General features: G+C 35.3%; 1 protein-coding gene across 1 annotated transcript; it reads left to right on the top strand.

Moving 5' to 3' along the window:
- The first annotated feature begins 1,850 nt into the window (after positions 1-1,850).
- Positions 1,851-25,758, top strand: LOC149170642 (uncharacterized). The gene is made up of 8 exons (XM_089423955.1): positions 1,851-2,857; positions 22,078-22,257; positions 22,653-22,751; positions 23,037-23,147; positions 23,659-23,787; positions 23,880-24,017; positions 24,192-24,572; positions 24,704-25,758. Exons 1-8 carry the CDS (start codon positions 2,363-2,365, stop codon positions 25,094-25,096), a joined length of 1,926 nt encoding a protein of 641 aa, XP_089280081.1. The 5' UTR covers positions 1,851-2,362; the 3' UTR covers positions 25,097-25,758.
- The last annotated feature ends 230 nt before the right edge of the window (positions 25,759-25,988 follow it).

The raw sequence follows: 25,988 nt of genomic DNA, 5'->3' as shown, positions 1-25,988 counted from the left end.
GATTTTGATGGAAGTGGGTCTCTTCTCCCACAAACAAGGGACGGGGTCCCTTCTCCCACAATGAAGCTTTTTTTAGTAAAAAAACCAACCATGTTAAGTGCCCATGTGACCTAGAATAGATATGATCCTCAAGTGATTTTGATGGTTATCGTTGTTTCTCAAACCTCACAAAACTTAACAAACAAAAAAATATTAAATTCATTTTTTTCATCTTTATAATCAGAAATTTTATAATTAATGTTATTATATCTTTTCTAATATATGTAACTATAAATGCCAATACATCAAATAAAATAACTTTAATTAAGTGTAAAACCTTTAAATTTTATAATCATATAATGTTTTAGGTTTAACAATTAAATAGTTTCAACTACTGAATCATAAATTTAATATCTTTTCTAATATATGTAACTGTAAATGCCAATACATCAAATAAAATAACTTTAAATGGTTAAATTTTATAATCATATAATGTTTTAGGTTTAACAATTACATAGTTTCAACTACTCCATCATAAATTTAATAGAGTATTATTAATTTATGAGTTTTATTTTAATTATAAAATAAAATAATAATTTTAATATATTATTAATATATATATATATATATATTATAAAAGTAATAATTTTGAATTTTGAATTTTATTTAATAGTGAGAATGGTTATTATAAAATATTCATTACAGGTGGAAATAAATTACTAATTAATATTATTTAAAAAACCGAACTCCCTCATTAATATTATTAAAAAAACCAAACTCCCTCGCTAATATTACTTAAAAAAACCATATTATCTAAAATAAATTTTGATGCTTATTATAAAAAATATATTTTTTTTAAAGAAATTTTAACTACAGTTCTAAGTTATATTAAAGAATATTGCAGTCGATCTTTTCTATATTTTGGATGTTTGTTCAGCATATTTTATCTTAGTGTTTTAAGATTTTAAAAAGTGCTAAATTTATATATACAATTAAAAATCAATTTTAAACAACAAATAATAAAATTGACCAATTTTTTTTCACTAAATTTTAGTCAAAAACTCTAACATTTAAACAATACTTTTAAAAAATCAAAACAAAAACCTTTGATGTTGCCAAAAAAAATATCAAAAACATTTCTAACTTATTTTTTTTGGTTGATAAGTGGGTGAATCCTAAAAATCATGGTTACACTCAGGGGTATCTAAGTTGTCAAAGTCACCGAGTCAACAGTGCTCTCCTTCACCGACTGTTCTATATCTCTATGATAAAAACATTTCTAACTTCATTCATGTTAAATTATTTAAATAAATATCAAAAACATTTCTAACTTATTTTTTTTGGTTGATAAGTGGGTGAATCCTAAAAATCATGCTTACCCTGCCATGACTCAGGAGTATCTAAGTCGTCAAAGTCACCGAGTCAACAATGCTCTCCTTCACCGACAAAGTCACCGAGTCAACAATGCTCTCCTTCACCGACTGTTCTATATCTCTATAATAAAAACATTTCTAACTTCATTCATGTTAAATTATTTAAATAAATAAATAAAACAAATACTTTTACATATTTAAAAATTATTCCATTAACTTAATTATGTATTAAAAATAATAATAATTTTATTAATTAAAATTATAATTTTAACCTCAAATGAAAAATCTAAAAGGATATTAAAATTAAAATATTTAATATTTTTCATAATAATATTTCAATATTTTAAAATTTTAATTAATTACCAAATTTCAAACCAAAAAAACCTTTAATCCAGAGTTATGACAAACTGTGTGCTGACAAATCTGTTAATATTTAAAGTTTCTCCGATAAACCTCCCACCAACTTACTTTCCAAACAATGTCACACTCCAAGAAACAAGTCAATCTCGCCCAAATCATAAAATCTGGAAATAACTTGTAGCAGAATAAAAATCTTCTCTCCTGCACCAGCACTTCCTGTAAAATCTTGCAATAACGTATACAAATAATAAAGTCTCCGCTCCTCAACCAACACTCTCATTAAGGTCCACCTCTTTCCATCCGAAACCTGTGGCCCGTGGGGCTGCATTCATTCCTGCCAAACACCGTCACTGGATTTTTAGCAATTTCCATCAATTCATCTATTTAATGCTTCTTGTCACTGCTCGTTGTCCCTTGCATTGCTCTTGATAGACTCCCATGACCAGGCCTCCGGATCCAGTTTCTTAAACTCCCAATTCCTTCGGCTCCCATCTCGTCACATTTACTGCAGTTCCGCCATACAAATTTGGTACTTTTCCCACCAATTTCCTGAGCCCTGAGCCGCTCGAGATCACCTAAATCCCTACGAAATTCATGGCTAAAAACAGTCATTACTGCACATAATATTTCTCTGCATTTGGTCTCCAGTCATGGCGACTTCGGCATTCAAATCAAGGACAAAGCGAACCCAAATCGGCTCCCAGGAGAATAACAGCAACAGCAATAGCAATAGCTCAGCCCCTTCTTCCAGAGCAGTGGGCGGTCACAGGAGGTCGAGGAGCTTAAGCCATTATCCCCGCTATTACCCAGAGATCTCCACCTCTGTGCTTCGCCAGATTGATCTCCAGAACACCAACAAGGTAAAGTCTCCCACCTCTCGCAACGCCAGCCCTAACCGAGAGTTCAATCCGGGGCGCTGCGTGAACACCGGCCCCCATGTGACCACTGCGGAAGGCCGAAGGGGACGAGGGCGCCCTGTCGACCGTTCTCATACAGGCAGCAACACCGAGAGCCCCTCTGAGACGGAAATAGTGCAGAGAAGAGGTCGCTCTGCTGCGCCCAGGCAGACGGTTCCACCCCACGAGAATGGACGCAGGAGGGAGCGCTCTGTGTCTGTTGCTCGATACCAGTACAGTGACTCCGAGGTAGGGCATCAGCCTTTTCTCTGGTTGTGATTTGTAGATTCAAGTTTATTGATTCCTGGAGCTGAATCTTAATGGTAAAAATTTTAGGCCTAAATTTTTTTATTTGGGTTTTATTGTGTTAAATTTAAATTAGAAGATTCAATTTCAATGTTTTCTCAAAATAATTCCCACAGTTTTTTATACAAATTTTACTTACTCTAAAAATCATCATCACGATAATTTCAAATTTAAGTAGTCTCACACAGTGATCCACCAATCATTTTAAACTATTCACCCATATAAAATGTTTTACTCAACAAATCAATTTTTTCTTACCTGTACAAAATCTTTGAATATTTTTACAAAAATAGCATCGAATATTATGATTTACCAAAAAAGATTTACATTTTCAAAGTAAATATGTATCTTTAAAATTTTCCATGAAATTCTCAATAAATTTTAAGTCTTTCACATGCTATCAGATGAATAGGTATACTCTTCAGTTATTGGATAATCATAAAAGATGGGAATCACATGCATTTTCTTGAACTGGGTATCATCATTACAGCGTTTTTTGGTAACCCAATGGGATTTGATGTCACATTCTTATCATTTTGGCAAAATCTGTAATGAATATCTTGCTGCTTGTGGCTAAAATTCTGCACCATGCAAAACTTTTTATTGTTATTGTTGTTCTGTTTTTTTCGGATTGGTGATTTGTAGAGTGTCATGTGGCATTGAGAGCGCTATGAGTGAAATCATAAACAGATAGATTGATGATTTCAAGATTCGGATGAAGCCTGTTTGCAATGGGCCTCCGATTTCACAATGAGAATGATTGAGCCATGAACCCGGAGCCTTGCCAGAGAAAAATAAAAAGAACAAGTGTTGCAAATATCTAACTTGTCCATGGGCTGAAAAACCAGTAAAAGTAAAAAAATTGACGATGATCAACGCAACAAAAAAAAGTACACGTATAATCAAGTGAGGGCAGAAACTGCATAATTCTCACAGAGAGCAGCAAGTGAAAAATAAAAAATTGAGGGCAGAGTTTTCTTCTGAAAAACGCTCCACTGCCAATATTACTTGGGATTTTCTTAAAACTTGGTGATTTTTTAAAATCTTGGCGAATTTTCGGCCGGCCAATTTGTAATTGTTTTTTTTTTCGAGATGATTTCTCTTCCTGAAATTTGCTTGGTGATTAATCCACAAATTTTATCACACTGAATAAACCAATTATGTTCCATGGGCTCTAAATTTATCCATGAAATCACCACAGCTGTTGATTGACTATGGGAATGCATTTAAATTTCCTGCAAGGGTGTGATATTGTATTCTCATCTTTTATTAAACACTGAGTTTGATGATTAAATATTGGCTTGTAATTGTAAGTTGCAAAGGTTATTAAACACTGAGTTTGATGAATAAATATTGGCTTGTAATTGTAAGTTGCAAAGGTTATTAAAACACTGAGTTTGATGATTAAATATTGGCTTGTAATTGTAAGTTGCAAAGGTTATATTTGTGACATCTAGTTAGAGTTGGAGATGAAGTGAGGATTTAATGGAAAAATTTATTTGCTGGTAATACATATAATTAAGATGCCATGGTTTCTTAAGATCCAAATATGTGTGGTTTTTATGGTTAGGATTATGTGTTTCATTTTAAGTGCTCAAAAAATCATGATTTGAACCTTCCATGAACAACCAGGTGAGCAACACAGCTTTGGTCATGGATTTGACATCTGAAGTTTTTTTAATAGCATCTTCTTCATGTCATATGGTGCTTGCTTTGCAGCTTTTTCCAAATCATAGGTGAATTGGCCAATTTACTAGCATTTGGCCATCACCTAGATCTATGGCAATTTGGGTACAAAGGAATTGGGAAGGATGTATCAAAGGCAAGCTCACGATTATTTTTGTGGAAGAGGGTTTCATGCCTATTTGAATCTAAAGAGGACAATTATCTCATCTTCAAGAATGGGCCTTATTTATTTGGCACAATAGGAATGCATTTGAACATGTGGACAATAGACTTCAACCTTGGACATGACAATCTCTCAACTGTCTTGGTTTTGGTTCGATTGTTGCATCTTATTGTACATTGTTGGAATGAAGACATTATGTGCATCATTGGCAACACTTAGGGTAGATTTATTGACAAAGTGGAACCAAAGGATGACAGGTTTGCTTTTGCTCGTATTCGTGTGGAGGAAGATATAGAAAAGGGTCTTCTTGAAGCATTCCTTTTGACTTTGGATGACTTGAAGCATATTTAGTTGTTGGACTATTAGTAATTGCCCTTTAAATGCATGTATTTCCATGAATATTTTTGCAAAGGATTGCAAATAAAGCCTACAAGTCACTCAATTGGTTTAAGACAATGAGGAGCAATGGTAGACAATTAAAATAAAATGGGTGCAAAGCATGTTGTAGTCCCATTGATCTCCAAAACATTCTCAATAATCTTAGGAATATTTACCCCCTCAAGTTCCAAACAGGTTGATCTGTAAATTGCTGTGGATATTCCACTGGACAATTTGTCACAATAGATCGTATAATAAAATATTAAAATGCGGAATTTCTACACTATTATAGTTTTATTAAATTTTAAGATCTATAGATTTAATTGTAATTAGTGCATGCACGCCAATGGAAATTATGCAGAAAAGTAGAGAACGACGAAACAAGCTCACACACACACATAAGACACAAGATATGCTCTCTGGGAAATCCCATTTGGGAGAAACCCTGCTATAAGGTGAGGCCGCTTCGCTCTCTTTCTCTGTTTGGAAATATGGTTGCAGGTACAAAGAAGTAATGTCTATGGTCTGTGGGCCACTACAGTGCACAAATCCTCTTTGTGTGCTCTACCTCCTATCTCTCTTGGCTATCTTTGCTCAATTATGGAACAAAATGCTCTTGAAAGAATGGAATGCCTCTTCCTCCTAGTGGCTCGGTTATAACATAGCTCGATTGCCTACTAGTGGTTAATTTTTATTACATCAACTCTTAACTAGGGTTACAATATAAATTCTTCTAGAGTCTTTTACATCATAATCACGTTGTTGGCCCCTTTTCCATGAATAATGGGGGCTAACACGACATCCTCCCAAACTATATAGGTGTGAAAAAAGGAAGGTCAACTTTTGAGTGGCATAACTTTTGCATACGAACTTCGATTGACGCGCTTCTTGCATCATACTATATAGGTGTGAAAAAAGGAAGGTCAACTTTTGAGTGGCATAACTTTTGCATACGAACTTCGATTGACGCGCTTCTTGCATCATTGGAAATATTTTTGTGTGTAGAATAACATGAATGGTGTGGTGCTAAAGCGACAAAGTTTTACCTCCAAAAAATGTCGTTTGATGTCTCAAAATGATCTCGGAAGGTTTTAGACCCCATTTCGCCAAACTGGGTCCCGTCGGTAAAAACGGTCCCGTGAGCTGATTCCTCCATTTTTTCTCCAAATGCATCGAGGTGGATGACAAACAATATAATGATCCAATCCAGATCACAGGTAGTGAAGAAAATGCATGGAGTTGAATTTTCAATATATCCTAAGGGAGCAAAGATCAAACTCCCAAGTAGATAGATATGAAATATTAACTCAAGAAGATCCCATCCCCTTCTTAGGAATTATACTTGCATCTCTACATATTTCAAAAGCTCCACCTAATACAACTTATGGGATGGAAAGTTATGTAACTTAGCCTTATCTTGGCTATGAAGGCAACTTATCAAATCATTAGAATAAATTGATCACCCCCTTGAGAAGATGTAATATTCATTGAAAATCTTCACACTAGGCTCAATAACAAACAAAGGATAAGGATAAGGATGAATATGAAAAGGCAGAGAGTATGCCTAGGAAGTTAGGTAGAGAACTTGCTAAGGAAAAGGGACAGGAGATAGCAAACAAGGAGAAACTATTGGGTACTTGAACGACAATAGAAATATCATTACGAAAGGGACAAGAACAATTAAAAACTTTGGAATTTTGACACCCTCTCAAGGTGGTGGACAAGAATCTTGGGGTAAATAATGAACATAATCTCTTGGAATTTTAGAGGTATGGTTAGTTGGTTTAAAGTAGAATCAATAAGAGATATAATAAAGACATTAAAACTGAATATCCTCTTCCTTTAGGAGACTAAATAAGAGGTGATGGAAGCAGTCAAAATATGCAAACAACAATGGAAATATTCTGAAGGAACACTAGTCAACTTGAGGGGTGCGTCAGGAGGCATTTGCACACTTTGGAACAACCTTCTCCTACTCTTGGGTTTTTCTCATCAAACACAACATTGGATCTTGATGGGTTTCATTCTTTGATAGTTGGGGCAAAGGCTAAACATAATTAATGTATATATGTCAATAGTCTGCAAAGAAAAGGAGGGATATCGGGCATCACTTTTAGCCTTATTGAATATTCAAATCACTGAAAACAACACAATCGCAGTTGACTTCAATGTAGTTCTAAGTGAAAAAGTAAAAAGAGGAGGTAGCATAGTAAGAGGTCCTTTTTGGGAATGGATGGAAGACTTAATATTTGATTGTTATTTGGTGGACATAATACTAAGACATATTGCAACGCACCTTGACCATTTTTTGTGGCAAAGAGAGTTTCTTTTAAGCAACTCCACTATCATTGCCAAAATTCTTCCATGGATAACCTCTAATCATAAGCCTATTGCTTTATAGAGATTCTTGAGTCTCTAGATTATGGCCCCAATCCTTTTTTCTTTAATCCTCTCTGTCTTCAAGATGAAGCAACTATTGGAATAATTGTAGATGAATGGATTAAATGGGTTTTTGGTTCACTTGTCCTCAGTTGGGAGCAAAAATTGGAAGTTGTTAAAATTGCTCTTTAAGAATGGGGCAAGAAAGATTACACTCAAGATTGTGTAAATAGGAAATCAAATCGCATATGATCTTGCTACATGATAAAATGGAATTTGAACATATAACTAGTAAGCATTAAAAGATGAGAATACGGCATTTCAAAAGTTCTACCAAACTCTTAGATTGGAAGAGGAAACATTGAGACTTAAATCTTGTAATTAATGGTTAAATATGGGGATAAAAACACTACTTTCTTTCTTAGGAACGCAAAAAACAATGTAAGAGAAATTTGTATGGATGATGGATCGACCATAAAAAACTTTACAGAGATAAAGGAGGTGGCAAGGGTACATTTTGAGGATCTATATACTGAAAATGAGGGGGTGGATCTGGTAGTAATACTGGCCATGTTGGAAAATATTTGATTAGATATTTTTGTAGCTAAGAGTGAAGATTTGATGGAAGCTATCTTTGAGGATGAAATTCATAGAGCAATTTGGAGTCTCACATTTAATAAAATTCTTGGCCCTGATGGATTCACAATAGATTTTTTTAGAGTATGTTGGAGTATCATAAAAAATTATCTCAAGAATATTACAATTTACAATATGTTTAAAAAGCATGTGATGAAATGAGAAGAGAGACCAATCGGAGGAGATGAGGATTACAACCGCACATGTAATTTGTATTTGGTATTTGCCAATATGGAGTGGTTTATTTTTGTTTTTTAGTGCTTTTCTTCCTAGGTAGTGACGTTTGTGATCATGGGCGGAGCCTTTTGGTCTTTGCAATGTTCTAATGGATTACAAGGAGTTGTAAGAAGTAAGAAGGGTGTCGCTAAATCACGAGGAGCGAATTCAGTGTAATAGGTCCTCCCTCTTCTTAGTTACTGCAAAGGTATATGGTAATGAGCATCAAGTTGTTTCTCAATTTGTAACAATTGTGGGAACAATGGTACAACAAAAGTAAGAGATAACTACTTTATAGTTGGAATATAGCGTGTTGAGAAACATGGTTTTAAATTTGAGTAAGGGAGCCTAGTCAACAACTTGAAACCAAAGAAAGTTAGATCACCCCGTTCACCCCATTGAGAGTCAATGGAATAACAAATTATGCACCAACTAGTTGAAGATATTGAGATTGGTACCATAAAATGCCGGCCTCGATGTGGTTGACAATCGTCACGTGTTCCATTAAGTATTATGTTTTTTTAAAGCTATTGGTATCCTTTTCTGTCTCTAGGAAAAAGTACTAGTATAATAGGAGTGTTCTATAATTTTTTAAGCTGCAACAATAATTGTTTTTTTTTTTCCCGAAGACATGTAAATTTTGTATTCGACAGGAAGGGAACTATCTCTTTTTGCTTAAATCCGTTGGACATGAAGTATATGTATTATCATCGTCAACATTGCAAATTTTTTTTGTAATATTAGTTTTTTAAGTTTTTTGGCTAAAAAAATCTCATTAGTTGTAAACTAAAGGCTTTACTTTGTTATGAGGAGTGAAATTTGGTTTTTTTATTGCAAGTGTTTCCAAAATCATGCTTTAAAGGGCTACAATGAAAATTGGATTTGAATAGTTTAGTGGATCAAAGAGTAGGGATTTTCTAATGGATCAGGAAGAGGAGCTCATATTGTGACACAATCCGTCAGATAACTAAGATAGACACATATCTAGAACAACTTTCACCCATAGCTCAAAGTACGTTTTGGTGTTTTTCAATAGAGGGAGGATGATTTCTTATAGAAGATGGAAGGTTGCATAGGTAAACCCTATGGGATATTTGAATGACAAAATAGGTCCAGATGGAAGAGTGCGAGTTGAATAATTTGCTCCATAAGTTTGCTTCATATTGGCATGAGTAAAAATGATAGATAATCATATTTTCCCTAGTGTAATGGACATAATCGAATGACATTTTTTCTCCAAGGAAAATTTTATGGGATCCCCCCTTGTCCTTGGAATATTTTAATGGAGGCAACTTAATTGCTAGTGATTGTAATGGCTGGTAACCCATTGGACTTGATTGGATTCAAACTTTGTGACCTATGGCCTCCCTCTCAACATGTCTTGGAAAAAAGGTTTAATTGATTGAGCTAACCCTTGGGGTAACTTAATGGAGTGATGTTCCAAATAGCTCATTGAATTTATATTTGTAAAACTTCTTGTCATTTATTGGCATGTCTTATACAATATGAAAACCTTCCATATGTGCTATTGAATCTCTCCTTAAACCTTGTAGATTTTGGGTTCTAGTTAGATTCACTTCATGCTTATGTTTGTGACTTATCTTTGACAAAACTTACCTTCATCACATTACTATTAATGAATAATTCCATCTCATGAGGTAGTTAAGGAATTATGAACCATATCATTTGATGTATTTGTATAAACTATTAGGTCATTTGTGTCGCAAATAATGTCGACGATTTGGATTAGGTAAATTGTGTCCCAAGTTGCATCAACCATGTTCTCAATTTGTTACTCTTTTTCAATTAATTTTAGTTGAAGTGCTTCAATCAATCTATCATTTAGATCGATTTGTTTAGGAAGATCAATGACCCCATTATCCAATGTATTTAAGGAGTTTTGTAGGTCTTTGGTTACTAGATTGACATTTTGCAAATGCTTTCCTCCTTTACCCATTTGAGATTTGTAGTTATCACACTTGCTTGAATTTTCCTTTGTGTTTGGGTCATGCTCACTTGCACCCACTCACATATGTCACACTTGGCTGCTTGGATTGCCTACCTTAGGATGGTGGGTACTGTTGGTCATGTACCCTAAAGTGTGATTATAGTGGTTTTGAAAATGACCTCCTTATTCATTTTTAGGCAAGTCTTTATGAAAATTTGTACAATTGAATTTTGAAAGGGTTTCATGCTGTTCCTCCTTTGTATAGTTCAATGTCTTATTCTTCTTCAACATTTTACAATTCAATGATTTCAAGCATTTTGAGTCAAAGAAGTGTTTGTTCTTGATGGGTTTACAATTTGTCACTTAGTGTGTCGGCTTGTTTGCCAAATCAAATGTGTGTCATAAAAAGTAGACACAAAGCAACATCATTCAATCATGCAAAAGAAAATCATTCACCATCACAGACAAGTACAAGTGTTCTTAAAGCAACTTATTCTGATTTTAGGGAGGGTTTGTGACAATGAGAAAAAAATTGATTTCATTGTGGTATCCTCTTTGCAATGACAATGATGTTTGCCCAAATACAAATAGAAGACTTAACCGGTCTTCATTAAAATTGTCGAAATTAGTAGGGCTTTTCCTTTGCTATTTGCATATGTGCATAATTGTCAATGTAAAAAGAAGATTCTCAATAGAAAAATTGAATGTGGTACAAAAGTGTTAGTACCCCATTCAATTGCATGGAGGCATTTTCCCCTGAGCCATCCACCTTTTGTATACTCTTTTGCAAAAGATACATCATATTGTTGGTATTTCGAAAGTCATTAATCATTCAAACATATAAGGCAAGAAATGCATAAAATTGACAAACTGAATTACACATTAACACAAGTGATTTTACATGGTAAAACCTTGACATTGTATCAAGGAAACCTCCACGGGGCAAGGGATTAGAAATCTTTATTAATCAAAGATGATTCTCCATCATACAAGCCTCTTGGGCAATCCCAATTAATATGGGCTTACTTCGTTACATAACTCCTTTTCGTTACAAAATTGATTGAATGGTAAAAACAAATTTACCTACATTACTTTGTTGTCATTATCAAACAATCTCCGCCTTGATAACAATTTTCCTAATCCCTTGCTCATGTCCATTCATCATCTTTTCTGCAAGCCAAGAGAAGGCAAACACCATTAAAGTTTCTCTACTATAACTGGCTTTGTGAATATGTCTGCACGATTCTCCCGTGTATGGACCCTTCTTGAGAGCTACTTTGTCACCATTGATCACATGTCTCACAAAATGGTACCTAACATCAATGTGCTTGGTCTTGCTGTGATAAGCTGGATTTCTAGCCAAATGAATAGCACTTTGACTGTCACAGAATACATTCACTTTCTCCTGTGTCCTTCCAATCTCATCAAGTAGACCTTTCAACTAGATTGCTTATTTCGTGGCATCTGAAGCAACTATATACTCTGCTTCAGTAGTGGACAAAGAAATTGTTTCTTGAAACTTTGACATCCAGCTAAGTGCTATACTTGCAAGAGTAAAGACAACTTGTAGTAGATCTCCTTTTGTCCAAATCACCTGCATAATCAACATCTACATATCCGCAGACTGATCCTTCACTACCATTAAAGATGATGCAATGGTCACTTGTGCATCTCAAATACTGAAGCACCCATTTCACAGCTCGCCAGTGTTCTTCTCTTGGATTTTCCATGAACCTGCTGACAACTCCAACTGCATGTGAAATGTTAGGCCGTGTAGATGCCATTGCATACATTAAATTGCCTACCGCAATTGCATATGGTACACGAGACATATACTTCTTTTCTTCATCAATTCTAGGACTCAAAACCAAATAAAGTTTAAAATGGGAAGCTAATGGAACATTAACAGGTTTCACATTGTTGATACCGAACTTTTCAAGTACTCTTTCCACATACTTTTGCTGTGATAACCAAAGCTTTCCATTCTCTCTGTCTCTGTGTATCTCCATGCCCAAGATATGTTTTTGCTGCTCCAAGATCCTTCATATCAAACGTTCTAGAGAGTTGAGCCTTTAACTTGTTGATCTGTTCCATGCTTTTGCTTGCAATAAGTATATCGTCAACATACAAAACCAAGATAATGAATATGCCACTGAAACTCTTGAAGTATACACAATGATCATACTCACTTCTAGTAAAGTTCTAGCTCACCATGAAGGAGTCAAACTTCTTGTACCATTGCCTGGGAGACTGCCTCAGGCCATACAATGATTTTCCGAGCTTGCAATCTAATCTTCTGCTACGACCTTGTACAAAACCTTCTGGTGGTTCCATATAAATCTCTTCATTCAAATCACCATGAAGAAAGGATGTTTTAACATCTAACTGTTCTAACTCAAGATCAGGTAATGTAGTTAGTGCTAACATAGTACGAATAGTAACAAGTTTTACGACCGGTGAAAAAATCTAATGACAGTCAATACCTTCAACTTGAGAATACCCATTTGCAGCCAACCTCGCCTTATACCTCTTGATACTACTGTCAACATTTCGCTTCAATTTGAAGATCCATTTGCATCCAACAACATTTCTCCCTTCAGGAAGTCCTACAAGATCCTAGGTTTTGTTCTTGGCTAAGGAATCCATTTCTTCGTCATAGCCTTTTTCCACTTTTTGCTATTCGCATCATCCAGTGCTTCCTGATAACAAGAAGGTTCCCCATATTCAGTAATCAATGTAAAAGTTGAAGCATAATCTTCATACCTTTTGGGTGTTTTTCTTTCCCTTGTAAAACTTCTTAGAGTGACTGGTTTTGGAACTTAAACAATTTCCTTTGCGTCCCCTTCACCTTTTCCTTCAGAAGTCTCTCCTTCCTTTCAACTTTCTAAAAAAGGTCTAGCCTCCAACTGAATTTGTTGATTTGGCGATACCTATTCCTGTTCAACTTTTTTCAACATCTGATTTTAAAAGAGAAGATTCATCAAATGTTACATCTCTACTAATGACTATCTTCTGTGAAGAAGGATCCCACAACCTATATCCTTTCACCGCATAGTCATACCCAACAAAGACATAACATTTTGATTTTGGATCTAATTTTGAGCGCTGATTTTTAGGAATAAGAGCATATGCATCACAACCAAAAATCCTTAAATGTGAATAATCACAAGATTGACCCGACCAAACTTCTTCAAGAATTTTACAATTAATGGCAATTGAAGGTGATCTATTAACTAAATAACAAGCAGTAGATATTACTTCTGCCCACAACTCCTTTTGCAGGTTAACATTGCTAATCAAGCTTTTGGCTCTTTCCATAAGAGTCAGATTCATACGTTCAGCAATGCCATTTTGCTGAGGAGTATAAACAATAGTTTTATGTCTAACAATTCCTTTATCCTTACAATGTTGTTCAAATTCTAGAGAAGTAAATTCACTGCCATTGTCAGTTCTTAAACATTTAATTGATTTGCCTGTTTTATTTTCCACCATTGCTTTAAATTGTTTAAAAACATTAAATACATCAACTTTCTTTTTCAACATATAGACCCAGACTTTTCGAGAGAAATCATCAATAAATGTTAAGAAGTATAATGCACCTCCATAAGATACAGTAGGAGATGGTCCCCAAAGATTAGAATGGATATAGTCCAAAATTTCTTTACTATTATGACTTCTAGTTTTAAATTTCTGTTTACATTGTTTACCATATACACATTGTTTACAAAAATCCAACTTCAAGGATTTCAAATCAGGAAGCAACTTGCGATTCATCAGTACTTGAAGACCCTTCTTGCTCATGTGACCGAACTGCTGATGCCATAAGCGAGTACCTTCTTCTGCCTTCTCTGATATAGTCGCTACCTCACTGACCTGCGTACTTCCTTTGAGTCTGTAAAGATTTCCGATCTTATCTACCTTCATAAAAACCAAGGCCCCTTTTGAAACTTTCAACACTCCATTCTGACCTGTAAACTTGTAACCATCCGAGTCCAACACTCCCAAAGAAATCAAAATTTTTCTCAATTTAGGTACATGCCTAACATCAGTTAATGTCCTAACTGTATCATGATACATTTTAATTTTGATATTTCCCATCTCAACAGTCTGACAAGATACATTATTACCCATAAACATTGAACTACCATTCATTGTGTCATATGACGTGAACCAATTTCTTTGCTGACTCATGTGATGCGAAGCACCATAATCTAACAACCAATTATCATAATTTCAAGATACATTACAAACAGGTAAAGCCTCATCTACCATATTCAATTTAGCAGATAAAACTTCATCAATCATGCCTGATTCAACTTGATTTGCTTCCTTCATTGGGTTTTCAGACTCCTTTAGTTTCTAACAGTCTTTCTTGAGGTGTCCAATTTTGTTGCAGTACCAACATTTGGATTTACACTTTTTGCCCTTTGATTTTGACCTGGAAGAACCCTTTGCTTTCTCCCCTCTTTCCTTTTGACTGACCTTTGGCTATCATGGCTTCTGATGCAGAGGTTTCAATACTGGACTTCTTCCTTACTTCTTCAGCTAACATAGCTCCCACAACTGGATCAAATTCCAAAGTCTCAGTTGTGCTCAAACTCATAGAGGTTACAAAGTGGTGCCATGACTCGGGCAGAGAACACAACAAAGTGATAGCTTTGTCTTCTCCTTGAAATTTAACTTCCACATTTGACAATTGGCAAATAAGTGTATTAAAAACATTTAAATGTTTTGCAATTTTTGTACCTTCCTTCATTCGAAGACATTACAATTTCCTTTTCAGATAAATTATTTTGTTAAAGATTTGGTCATATACAACGTTTCTAGTTTCCCCAATAAACCTAATGTCGATGTTTTTCAGCAATGTTGAAGAGAACATCCGCCAGGCACAACTTGGTGGTACTGAGAGCTCGAGCATCCAAGTCCTCCCAGTCCAAATTTGTCATGCCAACAGGTTTCTTCTTCACCCCGTCTAATGCTATGTGCAAACCTTGTTGCACCAGCAAGTCCCTAACTTTCAGTTTACACAATGCGAAATTGTTCTTGCTGGTGAACTTCTCCTCAAACTTTGCATTCATCATTTTTGCCATTTCCTCCTACAAATCCTCCTACTATGGTTTCCTTCCTTCAACTAGGGTTTAAAAAAATTGGTTTCACTTCTTTCAGCTAGTTTTTATTTTTATTTTTTAAATTTGATTTCCCTTCTTACCCCAATTTTTTCTTTGCTTAACAAACCCTACTCCATTTCTTCCATGAACTCTCACAATTCTTTTCCTATTCCAAAAAAAAAAAAATTGTTCTCTTTTTTCAGAGAAAGAAACCCTACTCCTTCTATTTCATTAAAAAAATCTAAGAATTTTCACTGGTTTTTGAGCCCAAAAAATTTCTGAAAATTTTACTTTCAATCAATAATTATTTTGCTGTAAAAAACACAAATTACCTGGGACTTGGCTCTGCATCAGACTCTGCTCCAGGCAGTAAACTGACAGTGGTTTTGTAAGCAATTTTTTTTTTTGAACAACTTCCACCAGGTAGTCACTCTTGCTCGCGGCTCTACAACGAATAGCTCCAACAAGAGTGTTAGGAAATCAACTCACAAAAAGATAGAAAAGATAGATCAACGCCTTAGAATTCAGCCAGGGTCATCTCTTTACAAGAGCTTTCTTCCTCTTCAGGATGGCAAGAAGATCTTGCTCGCTGGCAGCGCGGGTTCCTTCATCGTTCCTTTCTTCACACTGGTGGCTTTGTCTTTTCCCACTCAACAACCTCTTCTGCCATAGCCTCAGATAAAACCAAAGTGGTGGCTCTCAGATTCACGTTTTCTTGGACTGGCTGGCCGTTGTGTTTTTCTTTTAAAAAATAATTGTCTTCACATAGAACCTAATCGACGGCTGTGTTTTTCTTTTAAAAAACAATTGCCTTCACATAGAACCCAACCGATGGCTGTGTTTTTCCTTTCAAAAAAACTCTAGCGTTCTCTCCAGCGGTTTTGTATTGTGGCTCAAACAAAAAAATGGCTACGTTAGGTTGCTTGACGAGCGACAACTTCAGTGACTAGCAGGTGACAACTAGACTTTTCTTCGGCAATTCTGCCCAATGGTATGTCTTGTCCTAATCTCACAACCTCTTCTTTACTTCCCTTGGTTTAGAAAGACGACCATGACCACACTAGAAAACCTCTTATTCTTTAACGGTGCGACTTGTCTCTCCCAGTGCCACAATCCTCACAACTTGCTCATGCTCTGATACCAATTGTTGGTATTCCGAGAGTCATTAATCATTCAAACATACAAGGCAAGAAATGCATAAAACTGACAAACTAAATTACACATTAACACAAGTGATTTTACATGGTAAAACCTTGACAATGTATCAAGGAAACCTCCACGGGGCAAGGGATTGGAAATTTTTATTAATCAAAGATGATTCTCCATCATACAAGCCTCTTGGGCAATCCCAATTAATATGGGCTTACTTCGTTACATAACTCCTTTTCGTTACAAAACGATTGAATGGTAAAAACAGATTTACTTACAATTACATCTTTGTTGTCATTATTTAACACATATTATGTTAACCAACTTTTTCATTTTTTTCTTTTAAAATTTCAAATGTCTCTTTTTAACTCTTGCTAGAAAAGGCGTCTCTTACCATAGCTGTATTTGTCGGCAAGCCATCAATGTTTGGTATAACCTTCAACATACAACTACAAAGAACCATTCATTGAGCAAATTCTCTTAAGCTATTTCCCTTGGTATAAGATGACGTCGATTTTCAATATAAAGAAATACACAATATTACTCTTCACATGTTTGAAAATTATTTTATAAATGCCATGCAAAATATTGCATTACCTCTTTCTAGTGGATGCGTGGGTCGTTGGGCTGAGCGAGTAGGGGTTTGGTTTGCTACAGAGGAATATCTCCTGAGTTGTCTCCCGTATGTTTGAAAAGTTGAGGCAGATGTCCTGCACATTGCAACTGGTGATTGTAATGAAAAGTGACCTTAGAATAATTGCTTGCTTTAAGATGTCTTTTTCCATCAATAGACCACTCGAAGCCAAATTCCCACAGGACTTTACATAAACTTTGCTATGAGATATGACAAAGATGGGCAAAAAAAAGGCTTTAGCCATCTCAACAATATATTCATCTAGTGATATCAATAATGTATAGTACATGGATGTAATCACCTGAACCTCTTTTAGATGCCATGATTGCAAAGATCTGGAAAACAATCAATGAAAGGGGTACGACTGCTAGAAGAGGTCTTCTGGCTGTATGCTTCTTTTATTACAACATTGCAAATGAAAATGTCATTTGAGCTCAATTAATGAGAAGGGTAACATGGATACTTTTTAGCCCATTGGGCTAGGTTGAATGGTGGATGTTCTGCACCGGAAGGCGTTTGCCAACCAATACAAGGCCTTGCCCAAGTTAAAATCTATGTTTACTTGTCTAAAGAGGCTTATGGGCTGTTGCATTAGGCTTAGGAATATAGTGGCAGTCCCATTTGAGCTCAATTAACGAGAAGGGTAACATGGATGCCTTGTTAGCCTATTGAGCTAGGTTGAATGGTGGATGTTCTGCACTGGAAGGTGTTTGCCAACCAATACAAGGCCTTGCCCAAGTTAAAAACTCGGTTTACTTGTCTAAATAGGCTTGTGGGCGGTTGCATTAGGCTTAGGAGTATAGTGGCAGTCCCATTGATTTGATCCCAGGTCTCCTTGGTGACAGGTAGCAGGTGCCAGGTTTACCGATTCTCCTGATTGAAAAAAAAGGTCCAAAAACAGAAAAAAAACAAACATATATACCCTCCTTTAGAGTGACTTATGGAGCACACTAAAACTTTGCCCACAAAACATGCTTAAAATGCACTAAAGACACATAAATTGCCCTTACATTACCCCAAAAATAGATCAATTTTTTAATTTTTGGTAGAAGACATACAGAAAATATTTATATCAGCAGCAAAAAATAAAGGGATCATGGAATAGTATACAATGAACTTCTCTTTCTTAGAGAAACTAAAACAGCTATAAATCAGAATAAGAGACATGGTCTAACAATTTGGCATCCTTAATCACTGAATCAGTAATGCCCCTTTTGCCAAGAGTTGTATACATACATCAACTCTCCAAGTATGCCACTTCTACGAATGGTTTGTAATGCTGTATCTCTCCCTCGATCAGGGCCACTTATCATAACTTTTACTCGTTCCATACCCCGATCCATTAACGTATGAATAACATTTTCTGCTGCAGTCTGGGCAGCAAATATTGACAAAAGGCAGCCTGATAACTGACCTAATTTTGAAAAACATATTTATAGTGGAGTTTCTGGAGAAATACAAAAATAGAAACCTCTTGAAAAGTGCCAAATACTAGGCAAGGAATTCTGTATCATAGATCTGGAATCTCCCAACAAATTTGCCTCCAATGCAATTGACCCTGCAGAATGCTTGCCAGCTGAGATTGAACCTGTTCCCGACATAATCTTGCAAAGGGGTATTCCCAAAAATTGTGCTTCACTGATTTTGACTTTGGTGTTCCATGGGGATGTGTCCCCTAGGGTGGGGGTGCTTGTTCCCCACGTTTCATATGTTCTTGGGATGGGGGAATGGTTGGGGAAACATTTCCCCATGTCTTTATTTTGGGGAAACTCGGGGAGACGTAGGGGGAAATGTTCCCCCAATGTGGGGGATGCGTTACCCGAAAAGGGGTGCTCGTGGGCATTCCCCAAAAAAAGGCTGGGTGTCCCATCAAATTTTGCTGGACAATAATAATTTATGAGTGGGGAAGCCTAATATTCAAATCTAGGGGCCTACTAATGTAATGTAATTAATGAGGGCCCTACTAATGTAATGTAATTAATGGTAATGTTAAAAAGTGACATTTTCGTTTATCTTTCATACATTCTCGTTTATCTTTCATTTTTATCTTTTTACTTAAATTTTTAACATTACCATTAATTGACTCAGGATGCTTGAGAGTGGTTCTGACCTCATTGGATTTCATATGAAGCAGGTAGAAGTTTAGATCCCACCCAAAATCTAGTAGACTTAACAGTTTTCAAGATTTCAATATTAGGGGAATTGCAACATTTGCATTGGATTCTATCATGCATGAAGGTATGGAACTAACATTTAATCAAGAGCACCAACTCCTCTATGTATCTCGATGTTGGTGGCATTGATTATTAAACTCCTCTGTCATGACTCTAGTAAAATTGTACCTATCACTCAAGCAAATTCTTGATTTGACATGGTAGGCTTTTTCTATTTTATTTTAATGCTTAGAGGGTGATATTGATGATGAGGATCCCAATATACACAATGATTTTGATGATATGTAGGTACATGTTGCAGCATGATTTTTTTCTGTACTATAGAGGTTATCTAGAGCCTCTTTGTTGATGTATTCTTGGTTCAAATATGGATTGCACTCGATGCTAATTTGTTTATATTCATTCTTGCTATATATATGAGAAAATTTGCATATTTGTGTATAATGGTTTGGATTCATATGAATGCACATGGATATTTACATATATTTTGTCAAAATCTGAATATTTATTTATTTTTTGGTCGACTGGTTTTTTAGTCCTTTTTTTAACTGGTTCTCAGATTCGTGGTTGACCGTTTTGATCACTAGGCCAGTTGTGATAATATTTGTTCATTGTCTATTGTTCATTTTTAGTTTTTTACTTTTGAGTCTTGACTTTAGATACTGATGACCTTAGACCAAGTCTTTGACTTGTCACTTTTTATTATTTTTGAGTTTGAGTAATTTCAATTTATTATTCCAGTCTTCAGACTTTAGTATCTACTATTTTTGCTTAGTACTAATTAGATTCTAGAATAATGAATGATGAATTTAAATCAATGTATACAATATTTTACTATTTCTATTTCATTGAATTATTTATGATGTATGAATTAATGTATTTCATTATTGAATTTGAATTTGAATCATGTTTATAATACACACTCACACACACACTTTGACATCCCCCTTGAATTTCCCTAAAATTAGGGGGTGCTCCCACAAATATTCCTTGTGCATCTTCCCATTCCTGTGCCCCTCATCCTGGAAACTTGCTGGAACATTGTTTGGCTTTAAGCAAGAGAGACAAAACCATCATAAAGCCACTTTTGGCCAAACAAGCTTTGGAAAGGAGACCCTGATAGATCACCAACTGAACAAACACATGGAGTTCATTATATAAACTACATGTGTTTGCTTGATCTTTTGGAAGGATTTATGGAGATCAAACAATTTAATTACAAGAATTTGTGCAGAATAGTTAATTTTTGAGATCTAATCCTTATTGGTTCTGTCTCAAGTATAAACCCAGGGAGGACATAAAACATTACAAAACAACAATTTGGTGTGCAAAGGGTTTTGAAGTTTTAATCCTTGATATGTCATTTTGTAGCAAAATATCTTAATTGGTTGTACTATATAGTATATAGTACTTTTATATATATATTCCATGTCTTATAAAATTAGGGACTTGAATTGAAATATATTATTATTAAATATTACTGTATAGACAAAATAATCTTAGTTCTGGCATGGCTTCTCATTTGCCACTTTTTGTTACGTTATATGCTTGTGACTTTTTGGCCATGAAGTCTTCTTCTTCTGGTGTTAAAGATTGTTTGGGTGCTACTATAATTGGTCCATCCTTCATTGAGATATTTGAACTGTTGTGTCCGTGTTTAAAATGATCCATAAACTTCTTTGGTAGCCTAATGGTTAATTCAGCACAACTGATCTTTAAATTTCTTCTTATGCTTCCTTTGAGTTGGTCCTGTGCAACATTACCGTACTAGCCAAAGTTACCACACTTCACTGGGCTTGTGACCTGTTTTAGTCCACCAATGAAACTTGCCTGGGGATTTGGCAAAGACTCGCTAATCAGCCTGGCAATGATTTGACATGTGGAAAATTACATAAATTATAGTTTTTCATGATTTTTTTTTTATTTTTTTTATTTTCATTTGGATTTAGATTAGACATGAAAGATAAAATGATAACATTGAATATAGCTCAAAAATAACATATCCAATCCAAATATATTGTCTGATCATATTAACATACATCAAAATTTCCGTCCATCGGATGGGAAGAGTCAAATCTTAAATCACATGACAAAGTATGATAATACATAATAAATATGCATTTGGAATCTGCATGCACTGCAACTCATAATGAAAAAAATGATAATGGATGTAGATTCATGCAGTATAGTTCAGCCGCATATGCCAGGCAGAACTACCCATATATTCCTTATATTGGACAAATTAAGATTCGAATTCAGTTCTAAATGCAATGGTCAAATGCATTAGATGCTATTATTTATGAATCTAATATGTTGAAGTGTTTTTCTCAAATATGCATTTTATCGCCTGCTGCTTCTGTTTGAAACCTTTGTCTTACCATTTTCTGACAATATATTGAAACTAAAGTTGTTCTAAGATCAGGCGTGGAGTTTTGAAAGATTACCAAAATATCTTGGAGATATTGAATTTTTCCAACTTTGTTTCTAGTAATATTATTATTGTATAAAAGATCCAAGTAGCAATGGATAGCATCAAACTTTTTTACTAGATATTGTTGAAATATGTCTGGCAGCTGTGTATCTCTTAATCATGTTTTCCTTTCACCTCTTTTCTCTAAAGGCATTTTGAAAGTTTTCAGAAGGCTGAATCCCCAACTTCAGTATGCTCTATTTATTTTCTTTTGCATTACAGAGTGACATGGATTCAGTGTACAGACGTAAAGAGCGGTACAGACTTAATAACCTTGCAACTGTGAATGGTCGGAGGTCTGTTACTGAGAAGGTAGAAGGAGGTGATATGCCCAAGCCTCAACGAGGGTTGAGGAGGTGCTCAAGTCAAAGGGATCTGTCACGACCGTATGATAGTCATCAAGTAAGTCCTTGTTAAAAGTGAAAAGTAATCTTTGCAGAATTTCAATTTCATCCTTTGGATATGATTTCTGCATGTATTATATGTTTTAAATTCTTGTATTGGATGCATTCTAGAGATTGGGATATAGTTTTAATGTACATTTCCACGAGTTTTTAGCTTCTGCAGTCTTTCTTAAGCTTGTTTTATGCAGATCCTTTGACACGTTTAGATATCAACATATTATATATCGGACTGTGTTCTTGTCAAAGTTTCTATGTTTCTAAATGCAATTTTTTCAATGGCTTCCTGGATTTAAATGTGAAGCATTAAGTTAGGCTATTTTATTAAATTCCTGTAAATGGACATGTACATAAGAAATGTGATTGATGTGGCTAAACACAGTGGGTTTGTTTCAGAGCTATACATCAGCGTTGACTGATGATGAAGGCGCAGATACACGTTCTAGCGATAATGGAGAAGAGAAGACAATAAGAGCAGTGTATGCTCAGATGAAGGTTTCGACTCTCTTAACTCCTCATCGATATTAGTAACAATATCTATATAGAAGGATATAATATATATCAATATTTAGGTTCAGACCCATTTGTCTGAACCTTGCTGGCATTGTGTTTTGTCTGTTATTTTGGGTCGGAAGCATATATAAATATTTCTTAAAATTCTGGTTAAAGAACCCATGTTCTGATCATTAGGTTTGCATCATATATAATTGTTCCGTCTTTCAATAAGACACTGCTCTTGTTGGGAAAGTTCTGATAAAAATGACAAAAATTGACTTTCAGTCCTTCCGGAGTGATCATCCAATAGGAGATATGGACGCTGTCAGTTTATATGAAGCTATGCGATCAGAAGTAAGGCATGCAGTTTCTGAAATTAGGTCTGAGATCAAACAAGTAAGTTCCAGTGTGAAAATTGTCTAGTATACATTGATTGTTGTGCCATTTTACCAAGTGCAAACATCAGGTGATTTGTATACAACCAAGCGTTTAAGTGAGAGCTCACAGTAGGTTTTGTACATAACTATGTCAAATACCTCATTTCGATGTGATCATCAACAAATTATTGTGGAGGTTGAACTGTGCTGAAATACGTTGAGTGGATTAGGTGACTTTGAGGATAATGCAGAGGGTTTGTATAAGCTTTCTATTTCAATTTTCAGTATCACAAAGATGGCAGCCACTGTTTAAACAATTTTTAGGTCCAAATGTCAGTTCTGTTGACGATGTCTAATATGCACTTATGTAGTGGTACATACTCTCAGCATAAGCTAGCTTTGAATGTTATTACCATTTTGTTTCTCATGTTTCATTTTTGTGGTTCCTATTAAGATTCACTTAGGGACTTGTGATGTCTTTCTTTCTCAACATAACTGATTTTGAATTTTTGTGTGATTGATTTTAACAGTCCACTGTGAGAAAAAACCCTTCAGCACTCAATCGAAAGGATTCTAACGAGTTACTCATGCCAAATACTACTGATGTCATTAATGTTGTTTCTGACGTGAGAAAAGATTATACTGCTAAGCTGGAGCAGGTACCATTCTTTTCACTCTTTGAACAGTGCAATCTTAGTGAACAAATGCCATGGTCTTCAAATATATGTGACATATATGGTCCAATGTTCAGTCAGAGAAACGGGCAAGGGATCTCTGTGCTAAGTTGGCTGCTGAAGAACAACGGCGCCAGGAACTTGCAAGAATAGTGGGGGAATTACTCCCAGAATCAAAGCCATCTAAAACAAAAAGATCATCTCGAACAAGAAGAGTAATGCCCATTTGACTTTTGTTGCTCTTGAAATTCTGCAAATTTTCATATCTAGCACGTACAAGTGTTTGTGCTTGTTAGCTTATCTTGTTAACAATAGTTAGAATAGTCAAGTGGATTTATGTTGCAATGAAGCATGGAAATGAATAATTGCATTTGCACTCTGTTCACCAGAATAGTGCAGACCGGAAGAATATGTCTGAATGCTTGAATGAAGAAGCACAAAAGTACTTTGATGAGTTTATAAACATATCTAATTTTGAAGACTCAGAATTTTCATCTTTTGAGGAAGAACGCCGTCTTGCACCTGCTCATAGCATAAAGACAGAAGCAAAGAAAGATTACGAAGGAATACTGCCAGATATTACAAATATTAGGGATTTTAATGATAGTGGCTTAAACATTGTCCAACAGCTTCATGTATCAGAAGAAAATGATGGTGTGGTGCTTCCCTGGTTGCAATGGGAAACGAAGCCTGATGACCACCAACAGTTTGGGACGGAAAATTTAAAAACCATCATCACTGATAAGAAAGTTAAAAAAACTCTTGATGAGGTAATCTAACCTGCTCCAAGCTTCAAGATTGTCCTTAATTTTAGGTTCTCAATCCCTACAAATTTTAATTTGCATGATTTCTCTTCATATTTTAATAGATCTTTAAGCATTCCATACCAAAAATATTGCAGGAAGTGGAAAGCAATGGCAGTGTGAGCATATTTGACAGCAGAACCGGGGTTGTAACAAGTAGCAATGGTAGCAATTGTAGTTGGAGCCCTGATAGTAGCTACCTGTGTAACATGTCAACGCATAACCCTAGCGTTTTTGAGAGCTTCGACTTGTCTTCTACAGTTAACTCTGGAGAAAGTAGAAATGAGAAGTATGGCGGTAGGCATAAATTAGACACTTCTGTAGGAACTCTGAAGTTTGATTATGGCAGGAATCCAACTGTGAGCTCTACCTACCAAGATGATGATTTTGTTGTCCATGCAAATAATGAGGCCATCCTCAGGGAAAAGATGAATCTGAATAGCAGAATGGAATCTGGATGGATCATTATATGTGGCACAAAACTTTCTTGATATTACATTAATCAAAAGACGGCATGATTTCTTAACCGTGGTTCTGGTGAAGGGAAGTGATGATTAGATGGATGTGTAATGGTCTATCTGGAGGACGGATAGGATTTTGTCTAAAAATGATAAATCATAACATTCTTTCATTTTGGCTTAACTTTCGATGCTTTGGGCTTGAACTTTGTTCAATAGCTCAAGGGAATTTTCAGATTAGTGCTGCATACACAGGTTCGAAGAAGTAAATACTCTTGGAACAGTTTGGCATATTTTTCTGCTTACAATTGGAAAGAGAGCTCAACTTGACAAATTTATATCAAGTCAACGGCATGCAAACACATGCAGGATGGAGAAGGATATTTTACATCATTTTCCAGTTCTTGCCAAAACAAGTAGATCAACTTGTATGAATATAAGACATTTTTGTTTGATATTGTCTCTTGTAGAAACATTTTAGCTGTAAATAGTGATTCCTTCTAGTGGCACTATGCTTTTAGAGAAACCGCAGATTTTGTCCCCTAGATTCAAAGGATTAAGGATTATTTGCAGTAGAGAGGCCCTTCATCTCAGAACCAAAAAAAACGCTTTGATGGAAGAACGGAAATGATGCTTTGTCATTCCTTAGATCTTGTCGAAAAAGAAGTAATTCAGATGAGAGTTGCTTTTGTTCATTTACAATTATACTGCAGGTCGTATGATGGTTTGATACCAACGTAGCTTTGGTGCTAAGAATTTTGAGGAATTTGTTAAATGGCTATAGTGCAATTATCACATGATATGTGGAATTGTGTACATACAGATTCAACACCCTGATGAGAAACATACAAAGCGTAAGCCATGATGTTTATAATAACGAATTTCCATGAGTATCATGCGAAACCGATGGGTTATTATGATCTCA

The sequence above is a fragment of the Pinus tabuliformis genome, chromosome 4_2 (assembly GCF_031772625.1).
Source record: "Pinus tabuliformis cultivar Carrire ecotype Pingquan chromosome 4_2, CPIR1, whole genome shotgun sequence".
NCBI lineage: Eukaryota > Viridiplantae > Streptophyta > Pinopsida > Pinales > Pinaceae > Pinus > Pinus tabuliformis.
The sequence above is the reverse complement of the archived record's forward strand: the minus strand, read 5'-3'. Positions and strand labels throughout refer to the sequence as shown.

Excerpts from the sequence above, each read along its gene's own strand:
- LOC149170642 (XM_089423955.1), top strand. The coding sequence starts at position 2,363 with ATGGCGACTTCGGCATTCAAATCAAGGACAAAGCGAACCCAAATCGGC. Across the intron at positions 23,788-23,879 it reads ATACTGCTAAGCTGGAGCAG|TCAGAGAAACGGGCAAGGGA; the intron begins GTACCATTCTTT and ends TCCAATGTTCAG. Across the intron at positions 24,018-24,191 it reads GATCATCTCGAACAAGAAGA|AATAGTGCAGACCGGAAGAA; the intron begins GTAATGCCCATT and ends TCTGTTCACCAG.